Source organism: Takifugu rubripes, chromosome 11 (genome assembly GCF_901000725.2).
Source record: "Takifugu rubripes chromosome 11, fTakRub1.2, whole genome shotgun sequence".
NCBI lineage: Eukaryota > Metazoa > Chordata > Actinopteri > Tetraodontiformes > Tetraodontidae > Takifugu > Takifugu rubripes.
In genome coordinates this window covers 10,932,197-10,957,991 of record NC_042295.1, presented here as the reverse complement: position 1 = coordinate 10,957,991, position 25,795 = coordinate 10,932,197, and the positions used below count along the sequence as shown (strand labels likewise).

The 25,795-nt window shown below is 46.6% G+C and overlaps 1 protein-coding gene across 3 annotated transcripts; it reads right to left on the bottom strand.

Moving 5' to 3' along the window:
• Positions 1 to 11,348: 11,348 nt before the first annotated feature.
• hic1 (hypermethylated in cancer 1) lies at positions 11,349 to 24,311 on the bottom strand. 3 transcript variants are annotated; one of them, XM_029843449.1, is made up of 2 exons: positions 24,160 to 24,311; positions 11,349 to 19,364 (listed from the first exon to the last, which is right to left on the bottom strand). In XM_029843449.1, the coding sequence occupies exon 2, from the start codon at positions 19,345 to 19,347 to the stop codon at positions 17,152 to 17,154; it is 2,196 nt and encodes a 731-aa protein (XP_029699309.1). In that variant the 5' UTR covers positions 19,348 to 19,364; positions 24,160 to 24,311; the 3' UTR covers positions 11,349 to 17,151. The 3 variants fall into 3 exon arrangements, with proteins under 3 accessions (XP_029699309.1, XP_011606824.1, XP_011606826.1); XM_011608522.2 differs by lacking the exon at positions 24,160 to 24,311 and adding an exon at positions 22,700 to 22,907; XM_011608524.2 differs by lacking the exon at positions 24,160 to 24,311 and adding an exon at positions 21,778 to 21,988.
• Positions 24,312 to 25,795: the final 1,484 nt, after the last annotated feature.

The following is a 25,795-nucleotide window of genomic DNA, read 5'->3' as shown; positions in this document are numbered from 1 at the left end:
TCTGACCTGACATTTGTTTGCCTGGCTCCACATACGCTGAAACCGGCCATAAAATAAGTTGGAAGGAACCGCGAGCATCTGAAAGCGGAGCTTTTTCCACTCTCGGGGGGTGACTTACCATATGCTCAAAGTCATGTGAGACTGCCGTAAAGAGTTTACTCTCCCTCAGAATGGACGCCGTCCCAACATGAACTCCGAAAGGGTCATGAACTCAGCAGCGCGGTTTCGGAGGGAGAACTGGCATTCAGGGCGGAGACCGGCGAAGACGGGTTGGTTGGCACGACAATCCGTGGTGCAGATCACATCCTGGAATGTGGAACATAATGAATCACTTGTGAGCTGTTAATCATTTGCTGACACTGGCATATTACAGGAAAAAAAAAGTACCTAAGCCTGACAGGAATCAAGTCATCTGCATGTGTGCAAAGCGTGTAATACCATCTGTGAGCGTTTAGCAGCTCAGAGCCTGTGTGGTCATGATGGCATGTGGAATTTCTGGGCAATATGTTGACCACAGAAACAATAGAAATCAAATTCCACAATGAAAATGTCATGAGTGCCCTCACCCCTTTTCCTCTCTCTCCTCCCATCTCTTCCTTTCCTTTCTTCCAAGTTCGAAAGAGCCCAGGGGTAATATAAATTAATATATTGAAGATGTGGAAATCAGATATTGAAATCTTTACCCTCCGCCTCCTCCTGCTTCTCCCTTAAACCCCAACCCCAGCCCCATAAAGAAAGCTAGAGTGACTGAAGGAAGCTGTAGACTTTTCGCAATGCTCCTTTGACATTAAACCTTTTTTTTTCCTCCTCTGCTCCTTTCTAGCTGATAGCCTTCTTAAAACTCCGCCATCATCACCACCACCCTCTTTTTTAAAAATAAAAAAAAAATCTCTTTCCTTCCACACCTTCCCACCCTATGCTGAACCCTGGCCAGCCGGAACAGATGTGCTGCCTGAACAGATGTGAAACAGAAAGACACAGATGATGAGGACAGAGGGAGAGAGGACAGAGAGAGGCCACCTCCTGCGGCGAATGAAGGCCGAAACGGAGGAGGGAGACGGGAGAAGCAGAAAGACAGTTCCACAGGGAAGATAGGAGAGATAACGACGGGGCAAGAATAACATGTCTGTAATCAAATATGAATGGGAAAACATACAGTCTAATTTGTTTCCATTGAGACGCTGGCTGCCCTTGATACAGACCACCTACTCGGACCACACAAGACCCCAGAGTGGTCAGTCTTCACGTGTCCCCAGATTCACTACATCTGTACTTTGATGCCTCTTTTCACACCTTCAACCACAACCGAAGTCCAAAATAAGAACCGAACCCTCGAAAAGCACCTAAAAAGAAAAAGGAAAGAGAGAGAAAATGGTGTTGGGTTCAGTCGGGAGGTTAGTGGAGTCCACATGTATCCAGGCTTTTCCCTGGGCAGAACTGATTTATGTAGCAGCTCAGAGCCGTAAGCCCCGGGTCTGCACTCACATCATACTCCTGGGGGCTGTCTGATTAGAGATGGGGGAGAGAAACCATGCACTCACACGCCCCGCCATTTGGTTTTCATTACACACATGTACAGTACATGCACACGCCCAGAACGCACTCGCACCACGACACATGCACGCTTACACACAGATGCAGAAACTTGTGCAATCTCAAACGTGCACTGCCATCCCTGAATTGTATGTATGTGGTGCGTTGACAGGATGTTGCAATGCTTGAATTAAATTGGCAAAATAACTTAATGAAGCAGAACTTCTCACTAGCCCTAAATCCAAGTTCACCTTGTCATCCCCGTTCTCCATCTCATTGGGTTTTTTTTGTCTTTTACAGCACTACATAAAGCAGTAAAAGGCCTTTTGCATTTATCTCCTACTTTTGTGGCTTATATAGTTGCTTTGTTGGGTACCACCCAGTTAATGTTACAAGAAAAGTTCATTTCCGTGCATTTTGGGGGGAAAAAAACCTGTCTGGGTACAGGATGATACCCCATGCTGTTTAACAGCAAGTGCTAATATGAGAGGACTGTAAACACTCGGCTGTAATCACAGGCTGCAGCATGTGGCGGCTTGACCGCAGTGAAATGAGGGGATTCATGTTATAGGTCGAACCAAAGAGCCAAAAGGGACACAGAGACTAATTGATAACAGATAATGTTGATTTTAACAGCTGATAAATGCTTGACAGCAGCATTTAAACCGAAACAGAGCGTGTGCGAGTCATTAAAGGCTCTTTGTGGATCACGCACCATTTGCAGTGCATTGTTAAAACCTTGTTAAAAACTGTAGCCACACCGTTGCTCAAACAGTGCCGCGCTGCGGGGTGACCAGCGAGTGCCCTCGGCCCCTTCTGGAGTTGCGATCGTTCCTTAGCGGAGGGATCGCATCCTCGCCGACGGCCTCCAGACGCTTCCGCTGTTCGCTCCTTCCCCGACACTTCACCCTGAGTGACATTAAGCTCCCGCAATAGGCGGAAAGGCATCACACGCGCACAGCCTTGTCGTGCCGTGCCCCGCGAGCAGGTCATAGACATGACGCGGGAGCTCTGATGGGTAAACCAGATGCACACGTAGACAAACACAGCTACAGCCACACCAGCCTCTTATAGATGCATACAATGAGGACATACATCACAGCTGCAGTCCAATGGGACATGTCAGTAAATGAGGTCAGATAGGTTCTGCCATTGCTTCGTCGGCCATTTTTATGCATGTGGTTACGTTCAAAATCCTAAAAATGTTGATAGATGATTACTTAAATGCTCTTAAAAAGTAACATTGTTGCATCTGTTTGGAGTTTCTGAGTTCAGTTGAAGGCTCTGGCTTTACTATGCAGAAAAAACCCTCCCAAACTCTCCACAACCATGATGGATGGATGGATGGATGGATGGATGGATGGATGGATGGATGGATGGATGGATGGATGGATGGATGGATGGATGGATGGATGGATGGATGGATGGATGGATGGATGGATGGATGGATGGAATGATTGACAATTATATCATATCTGTGTCTCAAAGCGAATTTCAAGTCAGTTTTTTAAAGTTTTCCTCACAATTCCAGTGATCTTTCCCCAGGTCATGTGACCAGACCCTGAACAGGGTTAACTGTAAAGACCACACCTTCATCACCGGTTTGTCATGTGACCGACGTGTATCTCTATGGATTTCACAAAAAAATTAAATTAAATTAAAAAAAAGCCAACAGCAACAGTTTAGTCAAAGTTTAACCACAGTTTTCGGACCTGCTGAGACAGAACTAAGAATCTCCTCTCTCAAAGTTCTTAAAATTGGAAAAAGTTACTGCAGTGATGCAGAAAGAGGCAGGAATGTCTGATAGGTTCCTGCCAGAACTTTATCAATATTTGTATAGACTTTGTTTACAGACATTTACAGTCCTCCTAATCCACACAAACACATGCAATCCGTCAGATAGCCCATTTACCCGCTGTGTAAATGATTGTACAATGTAATTAGCGACAGCTACAGCAAAATGAAATCAAAAGGTTGCGTCACGCTTTAGTGATCGTGCTTAAATGGGAGTACTACGATGGACATAATGGAGACGGATCAGGCTCCCCCTCCCCCCCGTTCTCCCTCTAAGTGGGTGTCGCTGTCTGACAGGAAGTATAGTTCAGAATACTGCGTGCGTGCGTGTGTGTGGCCCGGTCCACACCAGCCGGTCAAGGCTGCGCAGCCTGCAGGAAATGACCCAAAACATGACACGGAGATTTAACCCCACGCGTCCCGTGGCGTCGTCCCCTCTCTGCTGTTAGCACCACAACCGTCCTCACCTCCGCCAGTTGCGTGTCTGTAAAAATCAGCAGCGTTTCATCGGGGGAAAGGACTTTTTTTTCTCTTTTTTCCCCCCCGTGACTAACGGCGGTTAGACGCTGACGTAACCTTTGGAGCTGGTGGAGCTGTATACGTGATCACCCAAATACACGTAAGAATATTTGAAATAGCTGAGCGGAGGTGCTCTAAATTTAGCCCGCCTTTGACTTTCCCATCGCCCCCCTCCCAACACTTTGGTCTTCCAGTCTGAAACAATGGACCCCCTATGTCCCAGCACAATCCACCCGGCAACCACACACACACACAGACACACACTCAGACGAGACGTAGCATATCTAATAATGTCAAAGTGTGTGTGTGTGTGTGTGCTCTTGAACTTACTCTGGCCTCTGGAGCCTCATAAGGAAGAGCCAAAGGTTTAGCAGCGCCTATACTCACCCCACAGCGTCGTTTCTTGCGGCGATGGGGACGCTCGGCCGACAGGAAGTCGCTCTCGAGGGGGGGGGGGGCGAAGAGATTCTCAGATGGCGGACCCTGACTGACGTTATGGGGGCAGAAATATGCCATTAGAGTGTGATATTTATGGACAGGATATCTCTGCCTGTCCGTAGACACGTTTACATCAGTCTTGTCCAACTCGGGCTGACCCGTTAACTCATCAGGTTACGTAAGCAGCCCTGTGAATGTGCAGAGGACACAATGCACCCGATTTGTGTGTATCTGTCTGTGCTCCTTCATCCTGCTGCCACTTCGTAAGGGCACGGCCGTCTACAGTAGCGCACAAACAGGAGTTGATGGGGTGATTCTGAGGTTCATCCTGTTTTGGTGTGTGGCTGCAACCTTGAAACATGTCATTTTCCTGAAGTGTCTTAGTAAAAAACAGATGGTTGTTATCATCAGCGTTTGTGAGGAAGCCTTGCTGGCAGCTCATTAGTTCATCCCGACTTTCCTGCTCTCTCCTCGCCTCCTTGTCCTCTCCTGTCAGCTGGCAGTGAAGCTGAACAAAAGATGTTCCACAGAATTAATAGCTTAAACATCTGAAATCTATTTTACTTTCTGTCGGGATTATAAAACTGTTGCAGCCCTTCCTTTTTACACAGAGCAGAGCAGGTAAGGTTTAGCTGCAAGAGAAGGGCAGATGAGAGACTAGAGACAAAGACGGGAGGCGTTTATTGCTTAAAGATTCACACCATAACTTTTCTTGTTTTAATTAAGTGTAGGATTCTGTGATAAATGGAGAAGAAGAAAATGTTTTTCTTCTAAGAGCACCAGCTCCATCCAAAGATTGCTTTAGATTACTAATCAGGCACTGATAAGAAGTCATACAAGAACTAACTCAGCTCTTTCTTCAGGGTGATGTGTAAACCACAGAAAAAGCAACTGCAGGTTACATAAATGTGTAATCAGGCCGAACAAATGTCACGTGAAACACCAGCAATCACTTTTAAAGGTTCCGAACAGTTTATACACTTAAATAAAGCTGACATCACTTCTTAGCCATAAACCAGTTTGCCACCCATAACCACTGCTGAAGGTTAGCGCTTCAGTTAGCATCCTACTTTTAACACTTTCTATTTTAATTTTTTAGCATCACAGTAGTGAAACCAGGGAAATGTATTTAAAGGAAAGCGGATCTCAGGGAAGCTTCCTAATTCCCATCACTGCTCGGTGTGAAGTCCCCCATGATCTCGGACCAGTACGGTCCTGAAGTCCCTCCAGTTCACCTTGTGGTAGCCCCTGAACACTTCACCAGTGCTGGTAGAAATCCCCTAAATTTCACCATCGTCCAGTTTTGGGCTCTTTCAGTCTTTAGCATAAGTTAATTTCTTGACTATGGACTAAAAAAGCAATCAGATCATCTGTTGAACTATAGTTTAAAGGTTTGGGAAATCCTATTACTCTACAAAGGACCTCTTAAAATGTTTTCATTTTGCTCCTAATGTGATATTAAACAGTAAATAAAACCCAATGCCAGCCTTTCGGGCTCTAAAGTGCAAATGAAACTGCAGTTCTCTGGGTTTGTCCACCATGAGTTCCTAATAACTGTCCCCTCTGCAGCCTCGGGCGTGTTTTTTTATAGGATGCTCTTGTCCGTTACCACTCCAGTCTGCCTTTGCCTCTTTTTTTTTTGGTTTCACTGTAATGTGTGCGTATGTTTGTGTGTCTAAAGGTTGTGTCCATCTCGCCGTGGCAGCGTTCCAGTAAAGCTAAGCCTGTGAGGGGTCTCTGTCTCACATCCCTCTTCAATCAAACACAAACACACACGTCCGGCCAGCCTGGCCCACGCTATCTTTCCCTGCCTCCCAGTGCCAGATGCACACACCCTGTGCTCTCCTCCTCCTCTTCCAGCATTCCTTCCCTGCCTCCTCTCCCTCTCCTCTGCTTACCCCCACCCCGCCCCCGCCCTCCGGTTCAGCACCCCTGCACATCACATTGTCTCCCGCCTCTTCATCTCTCCCCACTTCCTGTGTCCTGTACTTGTGCCCCCTACAGCCCCCCCCCCTTCCTAGTCCTGTTTCTCCGGGCTACTCTCCCGCCTCTGGACGTGACTGCGAGCACAGATAACGGGGCGGCTGCCAGCAAACTGGGGCAGAACTGACTGAAGATGTGCGTCCGTGACTCTCGACCAGACATAGCAACACAGAGGGAGACGCGGCTTCACCGGTAACCATTCGGTCATCAAACACTAAATTAAAGGTCATTGTTCTGAAGAATCTGCTCACACCCTGCTGATGCTAAACATGTTCAACATAACATGCTAGTTTTCAAGCTGCCTTGACCTGAATAAATTCAGACTTGTAATCTTCAACCGCAATGAATTATTATTAGAGTGATTAATGAAGATTATGGACTATAATGATATATTATGTTAATTGGAGAGTTAAATTGAATTAAGTTATTGTTTTAAACTGTTATGTTAATATTGATGTAGCCATAAAATAATAATCCTAATTCCAGCCAATTATCCATTTCCCCATCTGTGAAATACAATTGCATCATTAAAATTTCCGAATTCCTTTCATTCAGTGAAATCTAAGTAAAATAAATCGCGGGACATCTGCGCGTTGATTCTGAAGAGAATGCGGGTGGCGAGCGGTTCAGCCAAATAATGATGAAAGAATGAGATTTTGGAATGGGCCAAATCAAAAACTTGACCTTTAGAACTTGTTGTTCATGCAAGGAAACCAATCAACAAGCCTGAATTAAAGCTGCTGAGCACCAAGAACTGGCATAAGAGGTTCTCCAAACAAGATTTGCACAACTAATCAACATTTCCTGGAAACACTTAGTTGCAGTTATTGCTTCACGTGGAGGTCACACCAGAGCTGAACACAAAGCTCTACGTGCTTTTACCACCGAGAGAACTGCTGATGGATCATTTGACTCCATATGTAAATATTATTTGTGTGGATTTGTGTAAAAATGGAACTGAGGTCACATTGTAAGCATGTGATTCAGAGAAAGAAAGAGGAGTTGGGGGTGTGAAAGAAAGACTGAAGGAAACAAGTTGCAGCTGGTACAGGAAGTGCGCCTGGTGCCAGTGGAGGGCATGAGAGCGATCACCAGCGTTCTCACAGGAAACACCACAGCTTCATACACGTGGTGCAGCGCAGCCTCGCTGTCCAGACATGTCAAAGTATGTGTGTGTGTGCGTGCATGTGTGTGTATGTTTCCAAGTGGTTATCAGAAGTTGGAGACAGAAGAAGTTGGGCCATCCCTCTCTTTGTGTTTACTCTCAGTCTAAACAGCAGACCAGCCACTGAGGCTAATGGGGTCCTAATCTACAGCTGGACGACACACACATGTTGTCCTCCGAGCTTCCCAAACAGCCAGTAACCCCTCCGTGCCACATGACAGAATACCACAACAATGTATGTCTTTTTTTCCCATGTGACTATGTAATTGGAGCATGTAGAAACCGCAACGTTTCAACATCTTTCCAGATACATGTTGGCGGACGATGGTTTCAGAGAACATTCTTTTTTTGGGGGGTTTTGTTTTTTACACAAACATGGTGTCTCACAGAAGGACGGATGGACAGAAGACGCCGGGGATTGAACTAACAACCTACCGAAACATACAGCTTCGCCTAGAGTCGGCCTCGTTTTCGTAGCTGTTCTTTGTTGTCGAGGGTGGGAGGGGGGAATTACATCGAGATGAAAATGTGACTAAATTGATGCACAGTGTAAAGGTGTGATCGAGTGAGCACTCTCACTCACGCTCTCACTCAGACAGTAGGTGGCACGCAAAAACACCTTCGCTTTTTTCTTCCTGTTTTACATGTCATTTACTGGCTCTTGATCATCCACTGTGCACATGCACAGACACATGCAAAGTGAGCGTGATGCAGCACCATCAGGCGGAACTGAAGCTACAATCACACACACACACAATCACACGCACACACACACACACAGAGTATGTTGTGCCCACGTTCACCTTTCGCTCTCACAAGTGTGATGTCGAATGAGATCAGCTTCCGGGTTCCAGCCACAGATGTGGTGGTCCCGCCCTCACACCTTGTGTCAGAGGCAGAACACACCTCAGAGCTCATGAAGTGTTCCTTCATAATTGTGGTCAGGGCAGGTTATTCTGTAGGTGGTTGGGGAATCCTGAGATACTCGAGGCTGCGCCTTTCTTTCTTTTGCAAACCGCACATGTTGCTGCAAAACCTTTATTTCCCCGATAATGCAAAGTGTGTGTATGCATTGTGTGAGCGGAGAGGAACAGGATGGGTGGACATTTTAGGGCAGGTGCCCACATGTTAGTCAATCTTCAGGCAGGATATTGCACTGGCAGCGACACAAACACACATATTGCCCACAATATACACCCAGTTTGTCACTTGGGCCCCGGCGGGGGCTGAAGCAATGCTTCCCTCCTTGTACTTATGAACCCACTCTGCTTCTCATACCAAACAGCACTTAGCAACCTTTAAACCCCATTTCTGCGATTCTGTTTGTTATCAAATGAAAAGTTGGACAACTATATATGGTATAACCTGCCAGTAAAAACAGACAAACACTCCCTTTAGTCCGAAGTTTCAGGGTCTCTACATCTTAGGGAGATAATTACAGTAACTTTCCTTCCAGATTCCTCCATAAGAGTTGGCCTCTGCAGATGTTCTAACATCTAGACCACCTATACAACGAGTGATTTGTTGGTTCTATCCATAAGGAGCCCGTTATCAATCGTTTAGTCTTGTTAGATTTAATGCGAAAAGTTCCTCTTATTCTGCTGTCATCAACATTTATAAGAGGTAAATTGACCGCCTCCATTTTTGGAGCTCAAGTCCCAAGAGTATGGACCTTCTGCCTGTGACATCACGCCTGTTTCGCCATTGTCCCTTCAGATCCACATCAAATCTGTGGAACAGGGAGGGCTCGTATGAACGCGCAACATAATTGACTGGTTTAGACAAGATTATCTTTAGAATATCATTAGTTCCGTGCCCCCATTTTAGGGCATTAAAAACCCTTTTATTTACACCCTCAGGACAGCAGGTGAACCACACCTGGAATGTGACCTTGACTCCCAGTTAACTCCGTTCCCTCTCCTCCACAGGGCTTGGCTTTTTCTATCTGTTTTAAGTCATCCAATGCAGACCTCGGCACAACACCAGTGTATCACTGGGGAGTCGTGTTGGGAAACAAAGTGAGGGAAAGGAGGAGAGGCAGCGCAGTACCATATGTGGGCGAGAAACATGTTCTCATAAAAGCTGTTTTTCTTTTGTTTCAGCTGTGTAGCCCCACCTAAATGAGGACAGGGAGCGAGGGAGCTCACTGGACAGGAGAGGTAGATGGGGGATTCAAAGAAGAATTGGGCATAATGCGCTCTGGGCAGTCCCCAAACCAGCTGTTTTCCATTCGGTGGGAGTCCAAGCTGTGAAATGTAGCAGGGCTGGGATAGAAAGAGCTCAGGAAAAGCAGTGAAGATGAGGAGAAGCCTGTAAAGCGTGGCGTGAGAGAGAATGTGTGGACGTGGAGGCGATGATTCGTTCGTGACCTCTTGCTTTACTTTCACACACTGTATTAAAACATAATTACAGCAAAAATACAAAAACACCTGCTGCTTCAGTACGAACATAAACAGAGATTAACGCACCTCCCGGGGTCTTTTGTTAGCGTTGACAGGATAGGAACTGGAGGGGCGTGTGTGTCTCCATCCGACAGAGTTTAAATGGGTCAGCTCTCATCCTTCTCATGTCCTCTCGAGATGTCTTCCACGCTGGACAAGCGTTATCCACATTTTAACATTTTACCAAGATATTTTTCAATTCTGGGGGAAAGCTCCGGAATGTTAAACAGAATGTTTGCGCTGAGGTCAGGGGGAGGGGGGCCGACAGTTGGTGGGGTGAGCTGTCACTGTCCCCACACGTCACTGGGCTGAATCTGGACACCAGCAGAGTGACACCAGTCACTCCTTGGCTATTTATTACGTGATGCGTTCAGGGTCCTGCTGTAGGTCAGCTTCAGCAGTCAGGTGTGTGATGTCTGGGTTGCCAACGATTAGATTCACATTAATATTGTTCAGCATTTTCCAAATGTCTACTTTCTCCTCGCATCAGCAGCTCGCGTCACTTTTTTTGGGGGGAAGAACAGTTTTTCCACCTTTTAAAAAAAAGCGCATTTGTGCTTTGTGCTGACTTCTAATCATCTCTTATCGCTCCTAATTCATTAACGACGTGCAATCCATCATCTAGTCTGACCTTTTCTATGTTTCCACATTAAATAAATGAATAAATAAGCTGACATTATAGCCTGATTGAGTGATATACTAAACATTACTAAGTCACGTTTATCACTGCAACATGAGCGAGACGCCAACACACTTATGGGCTGAATAAACTGGAGCTTTGGAGGAGAGCGTGAAACCATGAATAACGTGTTTCACCCCCTGTTCAAATGGCAGAAGTTGTTCCGCGTCCTTCATTACAGCGGGCGAATATGGCGAGCTCCTGAATGTTGACGATTTACAGCACCTGAGAGGAGAAATGCTAATTTGTTCAATGTCAGGAGGGATTTCATATTAAACATCTGGAAGGCGGCTTCCAGCATCCTGGTGATAATAAGGAAACTTTAGGACTCTGCATCTGTGTGTGTGTGTGTCTGTGTGTGTGTGTGTGTGTGTTGCTGGTTTTCCTCCTGTTGACAGAGTAATGGATCTGTTCATTGTTGCATGCGGACTGTGTGTGATGTATGAGATTCATTTGAAATTCTCTGTCTTAAATGAGGCACTCACTTGTCTCCATATGGGCGAGTGCGGACTTAAAGGCAAATGGATCATAGCAAAGTTGTGCTTTTTTGTGGTCTTGCTAAATGGTCTTGATCGTGGTATTTTGTGTCACTCTTTCTTTTCATTGAACGCTAGTCTCGCATCAGGCGCAATAAATGTCTCAAAAATGTAAATAGTTGGAGGCTTTAGGGTGAAAATGAATCATTTTGGTGATCATTTTTGTTTTCTTGAACAACATATATTACATTTTATAATCTGTGTTTTGTGGCTCTGTGGCAAAGTGCTGGGCACGATAGATCAGAAAAAAAAAACAGAGATTTTGTTATGCAATTTATTTTATTGCCAAGTAGATTTTGAGTATAGCAACAAACAGAGGGGGGAAATTGACACAATTCACATTGGCTTTTAAAAATAAAAGCCTTATCAACATGATTTAATCAGGACACCATAATTAAATGAAATTTTAAAAAAAAGAAATGGTTTAAAATTTACATAAAAATGAACTATAAAACATTTTTGACATGCAATAAATACATTCATTTCACTAAAGCAAAAGAAAGATCAATATTGACAGGAAATGCAGATAGAGAGAGAAAAAAATACTGTTTGGTTTCATGTATTGCTTTCAGTATTGTGATATCAACCACAGAATACTGGACGTTGCTGGTGTTTCTTGAACGCTGCTTCATGCTCAGTGGCGTAAAAATAAGTAAACAAACCATCGAATCACTGAAAATATGCACTGCCCTGTACGTGTCCCCTCACGTGAACCACCTCCGAACCTCACGGTCTTCATCAAACCACCGCGTCTGCCTCCTGTGTGTGTGTTTGTGTGTGTGTGCAAGTTTGGCACGAGTTTCAGCAAAGCGTTGGGCTGAAGCCGTCAGCGGGATCTTTTTTTTTTTTCATTTCTTTAATAATGGCTTTCCCTACGAGAAGTGACACTCCAAACAGAGCGAGGCAGGCTAATTAAATCTGACCTAATCTGGAGGCGCAATCTGCCATCCAGCTGTGTGTGCGTGCGTGTACATGTGTGTGTGTGTGGGTGGGTGGGTGTCTACGCGAGGGTGTGTGCATCAGAGACTTTCACTCTTCCAAATTCCTGCTTGTTTTCCTCCTGCTTGTCTTTGAGTTCACACCCCTGCAGCCGATATTTGCAAATTGCAGCTAAAAGGCTTCGACTCACAAACGTTTAGTCTGCTTTATATGCCTTCGGAGCAGAGACGGAGAGACGGATCCAAGCAGACGGAGACGACACGAGCAGCCAGAAACCCCTTCCCCGTCTAACTACAAAGGGCCTCCTGTAGAGCAGCTGCTGATTGGGCGATAATTGTTGGGCCTGGAAAAGGGATGATGCCTCTTACGGGCACGCTGACACACGTATTTACATGGGGAAATAAAACCTGCCGCAATTCAACCACAAAGAGGGGGAAACATTTCCTAAAAGGTGGAAATGAGACACAACGCGGCGAGGAATAAAAGGCACGTCGAAGCCGTCGGCTGGGCTGTGACACTCGCGGCGTTTCTCCCCCCGGTTCTGCTTCTTCTCCTCTCAGCTAGTTTCTCTTTCTTGTTCTTTCCACCTCAGTGCATGACTTGGCCGGCGCGGCCCAGGCTCGGCTCAGTTGTGCAATTTCATACATGTTTACTTTGCTGGCATCTCTCTGAGCATATTTTCCCCGCTTCAACATTTCCCCTGACATTATTCTGCATTTCCTCCACTCTGATATGCCGCGTTTCATCTCCCCTTTGTGAGGGCGGAATGTCGGGACGCCGCGGGCCCCCCCGCCGTCCATGTTTTAAGGTGTGCCACGGGGTTCAGTTTTGGAAATCGATCAGAGATGGAAGAAAAAGAAAGTAGCGAACCGCGTAAACATTTAGACAACTGTCTTCTGCAGCATGAAAAGCAGCTGGAAGTAAGTGGATCGCGGGGGTGGAGGGGGGCGAGGGAGGGGGGAGGCCGCAGGGGCGGCGGGTCAGCGGTTTGCATCGAGTGTGAGAAGGGACAGGGAGAGAGGTGAGTTGGGAAACAGCGCAGGAGTGGGGAGGACGGATCCTTTGATTTCTAGAGGATCATAAACGTAATAAAAACACAATACAATGATTTTTCCAGAAAAGTGCAATTCGGGGGGGGAGCAGCTGCTTGTCATAAAAACTCTAAAACTGTAAATCTCTGGCGCTGCACTGAGAGAAAGGCACTGAGGAGGGACAGAATTCTGGATTACTAATTCAATTATTGCTAAGTCATCAGCCCTGGGTGCAGAAAAGGCACATTTGTAGAGCGACTGGAGAGGCACGTCTGAACGGTTCGCTGGTGGAGATTATTTGAGGCTAGCTTACATTTCACGAGCTCTCGTAAAAAACAAAATATGTACACTGGACAGTTGTGGCGTGTCAGCCTTGTGCTTTCCGGATAAACCACGTGGATAATGGCTTTCGCAGCGAGGCAGATGCAGAGTCGGGAGCAGAGAGCGACGAAGCGACCTGCAGAAAAACGCAAAGACGGCGGCGGGTTTTTCTGTTTTCGAGCGTCTGCTAAGTGCTTCAGTCATCCTGGCGCACATCGCAAAACACAATAAATGTCAACCATCGGAATGAGTGTAGATCAGGAACCTTCAGGCTGTCAGGGGGTCAAAGGTGATCCCCTGCAGCTGCTGGTGGAAAGCTTAAAGGTGTACCCCTGGTTTTTATTTATTTCTTTTTTAAATGCTTCAACTCTTTGGAAATCATCAAGATCATTTTTTCTACCTCTGTTTTGTTAGTGTTATAAAATTTATGGCCTTTACTGTAATAACATTCGAAAGGGATGAAAAGGACTAAAAAAGATAAAGTGCTCACTTATACATTTTTTTCGTCTGCACTATTTTAATTTTTGGATTTTTTTTTAGGGGGGGGTTAAAAATGCTGACATCATCACCAATTGTGCTAATTGAACGCCATTTTTTTTCTCCCTGTAATTTTTTTTTTTTTTTTTAAAGTTCAGTTGAAGAAAAAAAAAGATTTAATTTCAGGTAAAACGTCCCTTCGCCACCACACTGAGCTTTTTTCTTTTTTTTTTTAATTCACAAAGAGCCCAAGGGGGAAGGAAAAGAGAAGATACAGCGTGTGTGTTTTCTGAATGGAGGGTTTCAGAAGTACGGACATGCTTTCTTGCAGAGACAATGGCTCGGGTCCACCCCGCTGCGTTCTCCCTGCTCCTCGCCCTCCCCGTTCGCCATCTCTCTATCTCCCCCTGAGCAGAAACACACGGCACATCCTGCTCGAAACAACACCCCCAGCCAAAAGTTCACTTCCTGCGCCCCGGCTCCTCTCCTTCGCACCGACCCTATTCCCAAGACGTGCCATGACAGCCCACCTTACAATGAAGCGGCACTGGGACGCTCCAGCGGCTCCAGGAGCGGTTAAAACATCCCGCTGACCTCCACTCTGTCTGACACTCTCAAGCTGGAAGCCGTTTTTAAACCGTGCACGCACAGAACGCTTCTGCCGCTATCTTTGCTCTTCCCTCCTGCTCAGATTCAGAGTGACAGTGAAAACACTTGTGAAAACATGCGCGTGTTGTTTTAATGATGGGGCAGGGAAGAGGAGATTTTTATTTGAGCTCGTCGGAGGGAGCGAAGGGCTCCGAAATTCCCACGGCCGACATCCGTCCGTTCTTGCTCTTTAAACACGTACGCGCATCTGCTTGCAGCCCATAATCTCTCCTCGAAGCTTAGCAACGGTGCCGAAAACTTGAAGCGACTCGAAACTTCTGCCTCACCCAACCCCCACTGTTTTAAATTCACCTAAGGAGAAAACAACCTTCTAGCGGCTGAAACCGAGCGCCGACGCCATGTTTGCCGAAGCCGGTGGTTGAGGAGTGCACAGGTGAACAGCCAGATAAGATGCTACCAAAACGGCTTTGCCTTGGGTTATAGTAACGACATTGGTGAGAGCATCACAAGCCTCTTGGAGGACATCACAATAGATAACATATACCGCGTAGTAAAAAATAAAAAAGAAAGAAAGAAAGGGAAGCAATTAATATCACGTTATTTCTCCATCATACAACTGTAACAAGAGATATATAAACACAGAAAAACCACAGGTTTAACAAGACAAACTTGTCCTGGCAATAAAAAAAAGTGTGTGTAGGTGAGTGCATGTATGTGTGTGTGTGTTGGCATTGTTATTCAAAGTTTTAGTAAAGCTTAGCATCCCCACGCTGGGTTCAGTCCTGAGGTAAGCACCTGTTTCACGTGCGCCGTTGAAAAGTTTTTCGATTAAGTAAAGAAAAGTGACGCGGTTGATATGACTGTATGCTACAGAAAGGAAGCCCTTGAGTTACGCTTTTAAAAGGAAGATCCCAAAAGTCAGGCACATATTTGTCGTATTTTTAAGTCGTTGACTATCACAGTGTATTTATGGCTTCAGTCTTCACATTCACCCACTGAGGTTGGCGTTGGCACTATAGTGGTCAGAGCATTAAAGACCAGTAAAAGTGGTTAAAGGGAAAAAAAAAAAAAAAAAAGAAAGGTCAGCTTTTTCTGAACAAACACTGAAATGCAAAAAAATGTGCCGTTTACCCACAACCTTTAAGTGCTCTTTTGTTTTTAAGCTGCTGGTCAGCCAACACAGAAATCTGTCTCTTTTTTTCCCCCCGAGGAAGTCTGGGATTTCAGTTGCTCTCTTTTCTGAATTTTCTCACAATAAAATCAAATAGAATTTTAATTGGCGGGCTGCTAAGGGAGTGCTGGCACGCGTGAGATGGGACATTGTGCCTGCGAGTGGTCTAACTTGTCTTAGAGAAAGTGAGATCTGAAAGGGGATTAGCGAGGCGCAGCAGCTGGGAGCGTGCAGCTCGCCCTCTGGCTTCCAGGGAAGAGCCGCAAACCCCTTCTTATGTTCATATCTCTGACAGATTAGCAGCTCACTGCGTGGGGGCGTGAGTGCTGAACATGGGGCTCGCTTTGGCTTGATAGCGCTAACGTGGAGCGCAGACGGCTAACGCGCAGAGGTCAGACGAGGGGGGTCAGACGCGGAGACACAACGCAGCAGAATTAATCACAGCGCAGCTACGTGCAGAATTCCCTCTTCACACTAAATGACAGATTTCTGTGTCGTTGCTTCTGACCTGAGCTCCTCTGCTCAGCCAAATCCACCATTGTAAATATTACACAACGTTAGCGGCAACACCCAAAAGCTTTTTGCCACTTGCGAGATGAAGCTACGCTCATCGCGGACAGAAATTAGTGTGTCATCGGTTGGATATTTACAATCGGGTCCCAGTTGTGAGATCACAGGGCTGCGTTCGCTGCGTCGCAATAACAGGGGAGGAAGTTTTAGCTCAAGAGTGGTTAGCTAGATTAAGCTACAATTACTGTCACATCATATAAGCCTTCACACAAATTGGCGGGGGAGGGGTCTACTCTGAAACACAAAAAGAGACTTCACCAGACATTCTGCAGCGATTCTTCATATCATTCAGTAATTTCTTTGCAACTTTGAAGCATTAATAGCATTTGGAGAAGCTGGAGGGCGAGATTCATCAATTATCCAGTACCCCAAAAGCAGAAATAAAACAACAATGTTTTTTTTTTTTTTTTTAAAAACTCCTCCCCTTACTTTCACTCCAGAAGACTTGGCTAATACATCTGCTGAATGTCCCTCTTGGGTCTGGACTAAAACCCAGAATCTTGTCCTTGTGTGCTTTTTTTTGTACACATCTGTGCACAGGTTTGGGGTCAGATTGCAAAGTTTCCTTGCAACAGTTGCTCTTTGGGTTTCACCATAACACAAAAATAAATAAAACAAATTTGATTTGGTTTTCAATTTGTCACTTTGGCTCAACGACTGTACTTTTTTTGCATACCCGGTCCATAAATACTATAGTTCTTCGAGCGAGTGTCCCTTGGTCACAGAATAACACAGAGCTCCTTTATGAAGGAGAACTTTAAGATACACTGAATGCATAGAAAAAGGCACTTACAGTCTGCACACTTTGGTGTGCGTCAACAGACCAAATCCCATTTTTGGTCTGAGTCCGAGGTGCAGAGGAGATACTGGTTTGAGGTGAGCCCCTTTTAAATACTGCAAGCTGTGTGTGTATTGATGACTGCTGTTCATGCCGGATAGGAGGCCTTAGCTGGGGGAGTAGCGGTCGATGGTGTGGCCTTCAGCCAGAGCCTGTGGCGGTGGGGGCAGGGGGTGCCCCATGATCTCCATCTTGTCGTGGGTGAGGCCCAGGTGTTCAGAGGCCAGTTTGGAAAGTGGATAGAGGCTTTCTATGGCTTTCGCGTCCGCCACCAGTTGCTGCTGGGCTTGGATGAGGAGCTCGTTGGCCTTCTCCTGCTTCAGGCCCAGGTGCTCCGCTGTGTATTTACTCAGGGGGTAGATGCCCTCGGCAAAGTCCAGCTTCAGCTTGCCGTCCGAGGTCAGGCCCCCTCCGCTCCCTCCGCTGCTGTGCATCTTCATGTGGCTGATGAGGTTGCGTTGCTGGGCGAACTTTCCTCCGCACACCTGACACTCATACGGCTTCTCTCCCGAGTGGATGCGCATGTGCTCGGTGAGGCGGTACTGCCGGGTGAAGCGCATGCCGCAGGAGTCGCAGGCGAAGGGTTTGAGGCCGAGGTGGCTGCGCATGTGGCGCGTCATGGTGCCGCGCTGCGTGAACTTCTTGCCGCAGATGCTGCAGGGGTACGGCCGGGTCAGCCAGTGGGTCTTTTCGTGCTGACGCAGAGTGGCCGGATCTTTGTAGGATTTGTCGCAGGAAGAACAGCGGTAGGGTCGGATCATCTCCCCGATGCCGCCGGAATTCAGCTCCTCCCTGGACTTGGTCTCCAGGTGGGACAGGCTGTTCAAGCTGCTGCTGCTGTTCAGGCCCCCGTAACCGTTCGTGTTGCTGCTGGTGTTTTTGCCGCCGTTGTTGTTGCCGTTTCCGATCTCCCCACCCGAGTTGCTGTACAGCTCCTCTTCCGTGTGCGTCTCCACGTGTGCATTGAGCTGCTCTGAACTGGGGAAGCCTTTGTCACAGGGAATGCAGACATACAGATTGTCTCCGAAGCTCTCGGGCTCATAGGGCATGTGGAACCTCCCCATCGATCCAGGAGGGGAAGGGCGCCCTTCGCTGCTGCCTGTCTCCTCTGTCCCGGACCCGCTTTTGTCGTCCACACCTTCGCTCTCCTCCCCGGGCTTGTGGTGGTTATTATGTTGGTCGCCATTTTCACCTCCTTCTTCCTCCTCGTCCTCATCGTCGTCCTCAGCTGGGTAGGAGAGCGGCTCGTGCTTCACCCAGCGGTAAATCTCTTTGCCCACGTTGCCACCCTCTGTGGGCGTGTCGGGGCTCGCGGGGCACGGGTAACGATCTGTACCCTGGGAGCCTGAGCGGTGCAGATGGGGCAGGTGTGGGCCAAGAGGCTGATTGAGATGTGGAAAAGGGGGAGGGGTGAGAGCACTCGCCTGGTCGCTGGACTCCATTTTCTCTGAATGAAAGACCCTCCCATTTGTCCCCTGCAGTGGACTGGTACGGTCACTCAGGGTACCGTCACGCTCCTCATCATTGTGGGCGTTTGCCAGATGGGAGAGAGAGGAGCTGTGCTGCGTCTGAGAGTTGGGGCTCTTCTTCGAGAGATCAAGGCCATAGTTGGGGGAGCGGTTTCTCTCAGAGAGGGTGGGCCGCCCCAGCTGGGCGGCCAGAGCTGGCTGCAGGGACGGAAACACCTGAGAGCCCTGGGTGGATGTGGGAGCGTACAGCTCCCCTGCGTGGAGGGCCAGTCGATGGGGAACCAGCTCCTCGAGCGGTGGTGCTCGGTTTGTGTGGCTGTTCAGAATTCCACCTGGAGGGCAAGGCTGGATGACGGGAGTAGAGACCCTGTATCTGCCGGCTGCTAAACCCATACTGGTGGGTCCCAACTTTGGGTATGGCAGAAAAGCGGGACTTTGGCGTGGAGGGTATTTGCAATTTCTTTTCAACTTCTTTTTGCACAAAGCCACTAAATCAAGTAGCTGAAGGTAGCTGGCCGCCGCCAAGACGGCTCCGAGATTGGGCTCAGTGGGAGAGGTGGGGTCTCCGTCGCTCAGGCGGCCTGTGTAGATGTAGTCCAAAATGACCCGGAAGATCCCCGGACTGACCATTTCATGGTCGAGGTTGATGAGATTGTCGTGGACCACCAGAGATTTCAAGTAGAGGCTGCTGGCAGCCAGAATGTTCTTATGAGCTCTGAAGAGGGCGTTCTGGACCACAATGATAACGTCACACAGGAAACCCTTGGTCCTCTGGCTGTTGAGCTGCAGGAGGAGATCCCTAGCGTGACTTGGAACTTCCATGGCACCCAGCATCGTCTTCAATCTGCCACCTACAACAACAGACATCTGTCAAACGGCGTGTGGCAGCCAGCTTTTCAGCGCACAAATCCAAGAAATTCGAAAATGACACACAAAAACAGCTTTAAATGATATACGTTTGTTTTAAAAATCAAATAAACGAATCTTTAATGAGGGGAAAAAGGCTAAATTAAACAGCTGATTAAATTTGCCCTGATTTCACTCTGATGTGCTAGTTTCCTTTTATTAGAACAAACACAAATAGCACATCTTGATCAATCTGACACATGGGAAGTGCAGCTGGTTACTCAATAAGTGAACTTTTGCTAAAGGCGAGGGGTCACAGTGGTTTTCTCATTATCAGAAGCTGGGCTCATTCACTTCCTCCAGCCCGAGCTGAGGAGGCCTGAATTTAGAGAAGAGGTGACGGGCGATTTCTAAGTACTGTCTTCCTGATAAAGTACGCTCGAAGGCGCCCTGTTGTGCAGACGTTTAAACAAGCCGCTGGACGAATGTATCACGAGCGTGATGAACCGCAGGTATAAACCTGTGGGAGGAGAACACATCCTAAAAGAGGTCGCTCTTTCAGTCCCCCCCCCCCGTTTTCCTGCCCGGTCATATAAGGAACACTGGGAAGAGACTGAGAATCAGGCCTACGCGGTTTGGTGCGTTGGGTTGAAATGCCTTCCGGGGATCCAAACCCATTCCGAACCTCACCCACGCTGCAATATTAACACTAATTGTTTCATCAAGTCTAATATAAACTATGTCGGCTGCATGCCTGAAGCGCCACGTATTGTTCAACCAGTGGCATCTGGGGATAGTTTACTTGCAAGATTAAATGTCTCAAAACGTCCCTAAGGGCTTACTCATAGTGATGGGAAACAAGCAACTAAATAAATATCTTGTCATCCATCTGATCATGCTCTTCCTGACACCATTCCGTTCACTTCTTGTTTATTTCATCGGGCCCGAGGACGGGGCGCGAGAAAAAGGGAAGCGCGAGTCTAATTTTTAAAAAGAAAATACCTTGAGAAATATTTTGAAGGAAATGTGGGGAATTCTAAATTTAAGAAAAAAAATAAAAAAGAAGAAGAGAGCAGTGACGTTGCAGCCCTGCAGGCAGCACTAAAGCCTGGATGAAAAGAGGTGTCCATGTCAGACTCAGTGGCGTTTACGCTCCATCACGTCCCCAGTTGTCATTTAAAGTCTTTCCACTTCTGGCTTCTCTCTGGCTTTGATTACCGAACGCTCACATTTTACGATAAATCTCAACATCGGTCAGATCAAACATGTTTGGATATTAGTGCGCCGTGAGCCAAGCGGTTTCTACACGTTGTTCGACTCTTGCAGACGCTCCATTCCATGAGGCTGCACCCGGCCTGCTGATTCTCTGTGTGTCTGAAAGCGTGCACACACACGCACGCACACACCTTCTCTGGATTTTGTCCACACGTGATTGCAAATTGCAATTATTGGTGTAGCATTAAACCCTGATTTAGGCTCTTAGACGCAAAGGAATAAAATTAAATATAGCAGGGGGGAAAAAACAAAATGCTCTCGCAGGGTTCAGCCTCTGTGCACCTGCAACAAAGTGCGCACGCTTACATAGAAAAAACAACAAAACCAAAAAAAAAACAGCGAGTGTGTTTCGCCCTTTGAGTTTCCCACGTAGGCGAGTCTGTCGCTGCGACTAGAGGAATTGAGAATTTAACTTGGACTATAAAAAGAGAGGAAATGTGATCAAAAGAGTAAATCTGGACAGCAGATCAGCGCGCGGCCGCACAGGCATTAAGAGGAGCCTGCTGCGCTAATGCAAACACAACCAAAGACCGCGTTACGGTTTGATTTGCTGTTTCACGTGAAGTCACTTTTGCAGGCTGCACAGTCAGCAGGGAAACAGTCAGACCAGTCCTTCTTTTGAAAGGCCTTTTTTATGATCAACAACACGCTAATGGTCATGTTTGCTGCCTTCTTCGCACTGGCGTTGCTTTTGAAGCATATTTTCCTACCAAAGTGAAGCACAGAGCATTTGTACCATTTCTCTTTAACGACCCGGAGGTCAGACCGTTCACCAATGTTCACGTTCAGCAAGGAAATGCTGCAGCGGCGTCAGTTGACATGCATGAAAAGGTATTTTGCCGTCACTTCAGATAACCTTTCTCTCTTTTTTTCAATTTAATTTCAGTATTTGTGACATCCAAGCAGTGGCTGAACATGGACACTTTTATATCCCAGTAAGCAGAAGTAAACCATGAAGCACTAACAGATCAATAAATCAGGGCAGCATGCAATTTCTTGTGGGCATGTTTAAAAATAACTGGCACTTAATGAGGCATTTTAGACACACAGCAGCTTAGTTTGGGCTCAAAATGAGTCCAATTAAAGCAAAGATTTTAAGATAAAACGTTTACTGAAACAGGTTTTTGTTTGTTTGTTTTTTACCTCTATCAGAACTCCAGTAGATATTCCTCTGCAGGTCCTATGGTGACCTTTACGCTCTTCTAAAAACGCAGCATTTGGATATTTCTGGTCGTCATGAGACGTTCGCCTCGCGTTTTTCACACTTTTTGCAGCGTCAAGTTGCCGTTAAATGTCGTGGAGAGGAGGAGGGTGACGGGATCTCAACTGTTTCACTTTTCACTCACTGTTACAGTAAACGGAACGTTTTCGTTTGAAAAAAAAAAAAACAAAAAAACATAGGCATAATCGAGACCCCCCCCCCCCCCCCCCAGCAAAAAAAAAAAAATACGGCAGGAAGTAGACATTTCCACCCCAGTCGGTGTATAGGTGGGTCAGACAGCTGTCAACAGAAGCATCTCTGGCGTAAATTTGAAAACCGTACTCTCAAATCCCCTCAAATAATCCTGGAACTCATCCTCTTTTTACCCAGTTTGGGTTATTAGGCCTGTACGCGCCCCATTGCGCACGATGAAAGCTCAAGTTTATATTTCAAACCTAATATTTGTTTTACTGGATTAGGTTGAAACCTGAAAGGAGACTAAAAACTGTCCGGCATGAGTGGAGGAAAGTGCGTAAAAAAGATTCAATGTGATAAAGGTTCGAAGCGTGATCACGCTCGGATTAAGGCGGCTTTTGAAAACACACTTTTGGAGCTAAAACGCTCGCGGTAGCATCAAATGCAGGGAAGGGTCCCGCACGCACAAACCAACCTAAAGTCATTCCAATCGATTTAAATGAAATGGGAACGTGGTTGCGCGGAGCCTCCCAGCCGATACCAGGTTCACCCCGAAACGGTTCAAAATGCAGCGAAATGCGGACACGACCGTGCGCACGCTCGCCGTGTTTCGCGGATAAACCCAGAAATGTCACCATCCCCGTTAGTTCGCAGCCTCCTGGCTCTTACCTGCATACCCGATGTCTTCTGCCATCCGATCTAAGTCTCCCTTAATGATCATCTCGGCAGTCTCCAGAAGTCATATCTGACGCTTCACTTTTGAACTGCCAGCCTCCAAAAAACCATGCCAGTTTTCCGTGCGCGTCTGCCAGCGCTTTTTTTATGATTATTAATTGATATGAATTTCTTGTCGCTCCTTCGGTCCGTCCTCCCACCCACTTTCCTCCCTCTCCCTCTCTTTCTCTGCCCCTCTGCCCCTCCTCTCCGTCCTTTTTCTCATCCCCTCCTATGAAAAAAAAAAATACGTGCTTAGAGCCGCATCAGTTTCCTCTTATTTTTTCTTTTCGTTTTTTCTATTTTCCTCCCCAACTAATTTCCTTAGCTATTTTTGAGTCAGACCAATAACGCGCACCGGGATGATAATGCAGCCTCTATGCGCCATAAGTGTTTTAGCGCCCCGTGTGATGTCAGTCTATAATAAAACTAAAAGGTAACATCGAGGGCAGGAACTTTAAGTGACCTCGACATGAAATTCTCAACACATCGTCTTAAAGAGACATGCAGCCGCTGTATACATGTAGGTACACAGGCGCGGTGCGCGGTCGTGTCCGGGGAAACTTGGGGGGGGGGGGAAGGTTTAATGCTGAAAATCCGCAAAGACTGAAATTAGAGAGTCTTAAAAAATGAAAAATATACAGATATTAGTTGAATAAATCCAGAATTGTTGATGCTATTGGTGGATTTTTAGAAATTGGGACCGTAGTTCTCCTTAACATCTTCACTTAGGGGCTACAATTAGCTAAGTGGAGGTCACGTAAACCACTTTAACAGCCCTCACACACACACACACACACACACACACACACACACACACACACACACACACACACACACACCAGTACACCTGCTGTGCCTGAAGAACGGGAAAATTTTGCAATGGGAAATGCAAAAAACACAGCAAACAAGAACTATTTTATGATTATAACAACGCTTCCAGCATTTTTTTTTTTTTTTTTTTGCATTTTTTAAACTCTTTTTTTCCATTATCCGCCGTGTTTCACACGTTTTGTCTCTCAAAATCGCGGTCAGACACCTATCAAAATGAAAGCTCAAAAGCCTCCTCCTTCCCCCCGCTTTAATGCTCAGATTATCAATTATTATTAGTTTATCAAATTTTACGTTAAAACTCGAAAGCTCTTAAAACGTTTAGTCTGTCGATGCCTTTTAATATCAAACAATGATTGATGAACGCAAGTTTTATAGCCGCTGGGAGCCGATGTGTGCCAGAGGAGCTTTTTTTCCTTTTTTTATCGGATGCGTCCATGTGATCCAGATGTTTGTAGTCTGTCACTGAGAGCCGCATCAGTTCAAACTGAACACCCACTCGAAGCTGAAGGAAACGCATGTGCTGCACTAAAAAGCTGCTAAAGGATGTCATGCGCGCCTTTCCGCGGTGTCAACAGGCTCACCTCGGACTCATGTCTGGTGCTCACGGCGCACGTCTGCTCTCCTCTCCGTCAGTCCCACACCAGGAGCTCCGCGCGTAGCTCCAGCTCCCGTTCTCCCTGTCACCCACCAGAATAGCCCGTATATGCGTTTGATGAGACGGCTGACACTTCACATTGTGCCGGGGTCCGCTCGCTCCGATCCTGCCGGTGGAGAGTTTACGCGCACAGCGACACCCAACGGCGCGCACCGCGGCAGCGGGTCACAGTGGGCTCATCAGGGGGGGAAATGATGCTGATAAGATGGAAATTGGAGGGGGAAAGTTAAATAATTGAGACCTTTTTATAATATGTTTACCACGACGTTTTAAAACAAATATGTATATATATATCATCCAGGTTTATTTGAATTATTTTTAATTATGGCCCTTTTTTAGAGCGAATGTTCCTTTAAAAAATCAAATTATTCAGAGTAGTCTTCAACCTTAAAGAGAGGATATTCAGTTACAGATGACATTTGTATTTTACAAAGCAGCAAAATATAGTGAGAATGTTGAGAACATTTGCAGAAACTGCGGCCAATGTTTATGAGAGGTTCCTCCTCGAGAGGTGAAGGCCAAGATGTTTTGTGCGTGAAGCAAAACTGAGAGTCAAATGAAGCAAACAAACACACCCCGCAGAGGACACAAATTAATCTAATAAGGGCTGAGTGACACTGGATGAGTAAATATTAATAGTGTTGTTTGTACCGAAGTATATATTGTTTGCAATGACGCAGAAAAATACTTGATCACCAACATGACATCAAAACAATACAACGTCTCCAAACTTTCCATTGTTGCTCCAATCGCGACGCACTCGTCTTTGTTATTTATTCAGCAGGAAGAGCCCGTTTTGCATTCTTACAATATGTCTCTTCAAATATTTCCAGAGTCATCCCTGGGCCTTCGAAACGGCGCAGATTGAAATCAATCAAAGTAATTATTTCTCCATCGCCGAGGTCACGATATAGACAATGGACGCGGTCCAACGAACACAGTGCGCAGCAGGCTTGGGTGTTTGTTTTGATCACAACAGCAGCTGTCATTCTCATAAAGCGTCCACGCTCTTTTCCTCTTTAAATCACCAGCGTCTGAGGCGCAGGGCCCTTGTTCGCTGCAGAGGTCCGAGCGGGCCCAGGACCGCGGTGGGCGGCATTGTCTGCGACTTCCAGGTTCCGCCGATGAACTGGCGATAACCTCGGTGACAGAGATAGGCAGCGCAGTGCGGGGGGGAGGATAGGTCGTGTCGAGGAAGTGAGAGGATGTTTCGATTCAGGTTCCAAAATAGTTTTATTCCACGTTTTTAAATTTGCGTGCCAGGTGGAGGAGGGGGGGAAAAGCCTCCAGCCCATGACTGGTTCTGGTTCTGGGAGTCATGAAACGGAATTTAGCTCATTTAAAGTATCACATTCAAATGTGTGTCACAGTTTCTGAGCTGTTATGTAGATTGTAGTTTATGTTCCCCTGCAAAGGGACTTTGAAGCAGAAGAAAGAAGCTTTTTCCTGCATCAGCAGTGATTTCTATCAGGGAAAATGATTCATTCAGTTGACAGCAGCTTTTCTTTCAGTCCTGGTGCTGAGCTGGGTGGAAAACGTGCTTCATTAATGTAAAATTGGGC

What these genes read in the sequence shown, in the direction of transcription:
- hic1 (XM_011608522.2), bottom strand. Translation starts at nt 22,751, where the DNA reads ATGATCATTAAGGGAGACTTAGATCGGATGGCAGAAGACATCGGGTAT. An exon ending in AGAAGACATCGGGTATGCAG is followed by an intron (nt 19,365 to 22,699) that starts GTAAGAGCCAGG and finishes CTGTTGTTGTAG; the next exon opens with GTGGCAGATTGAAGACGATG.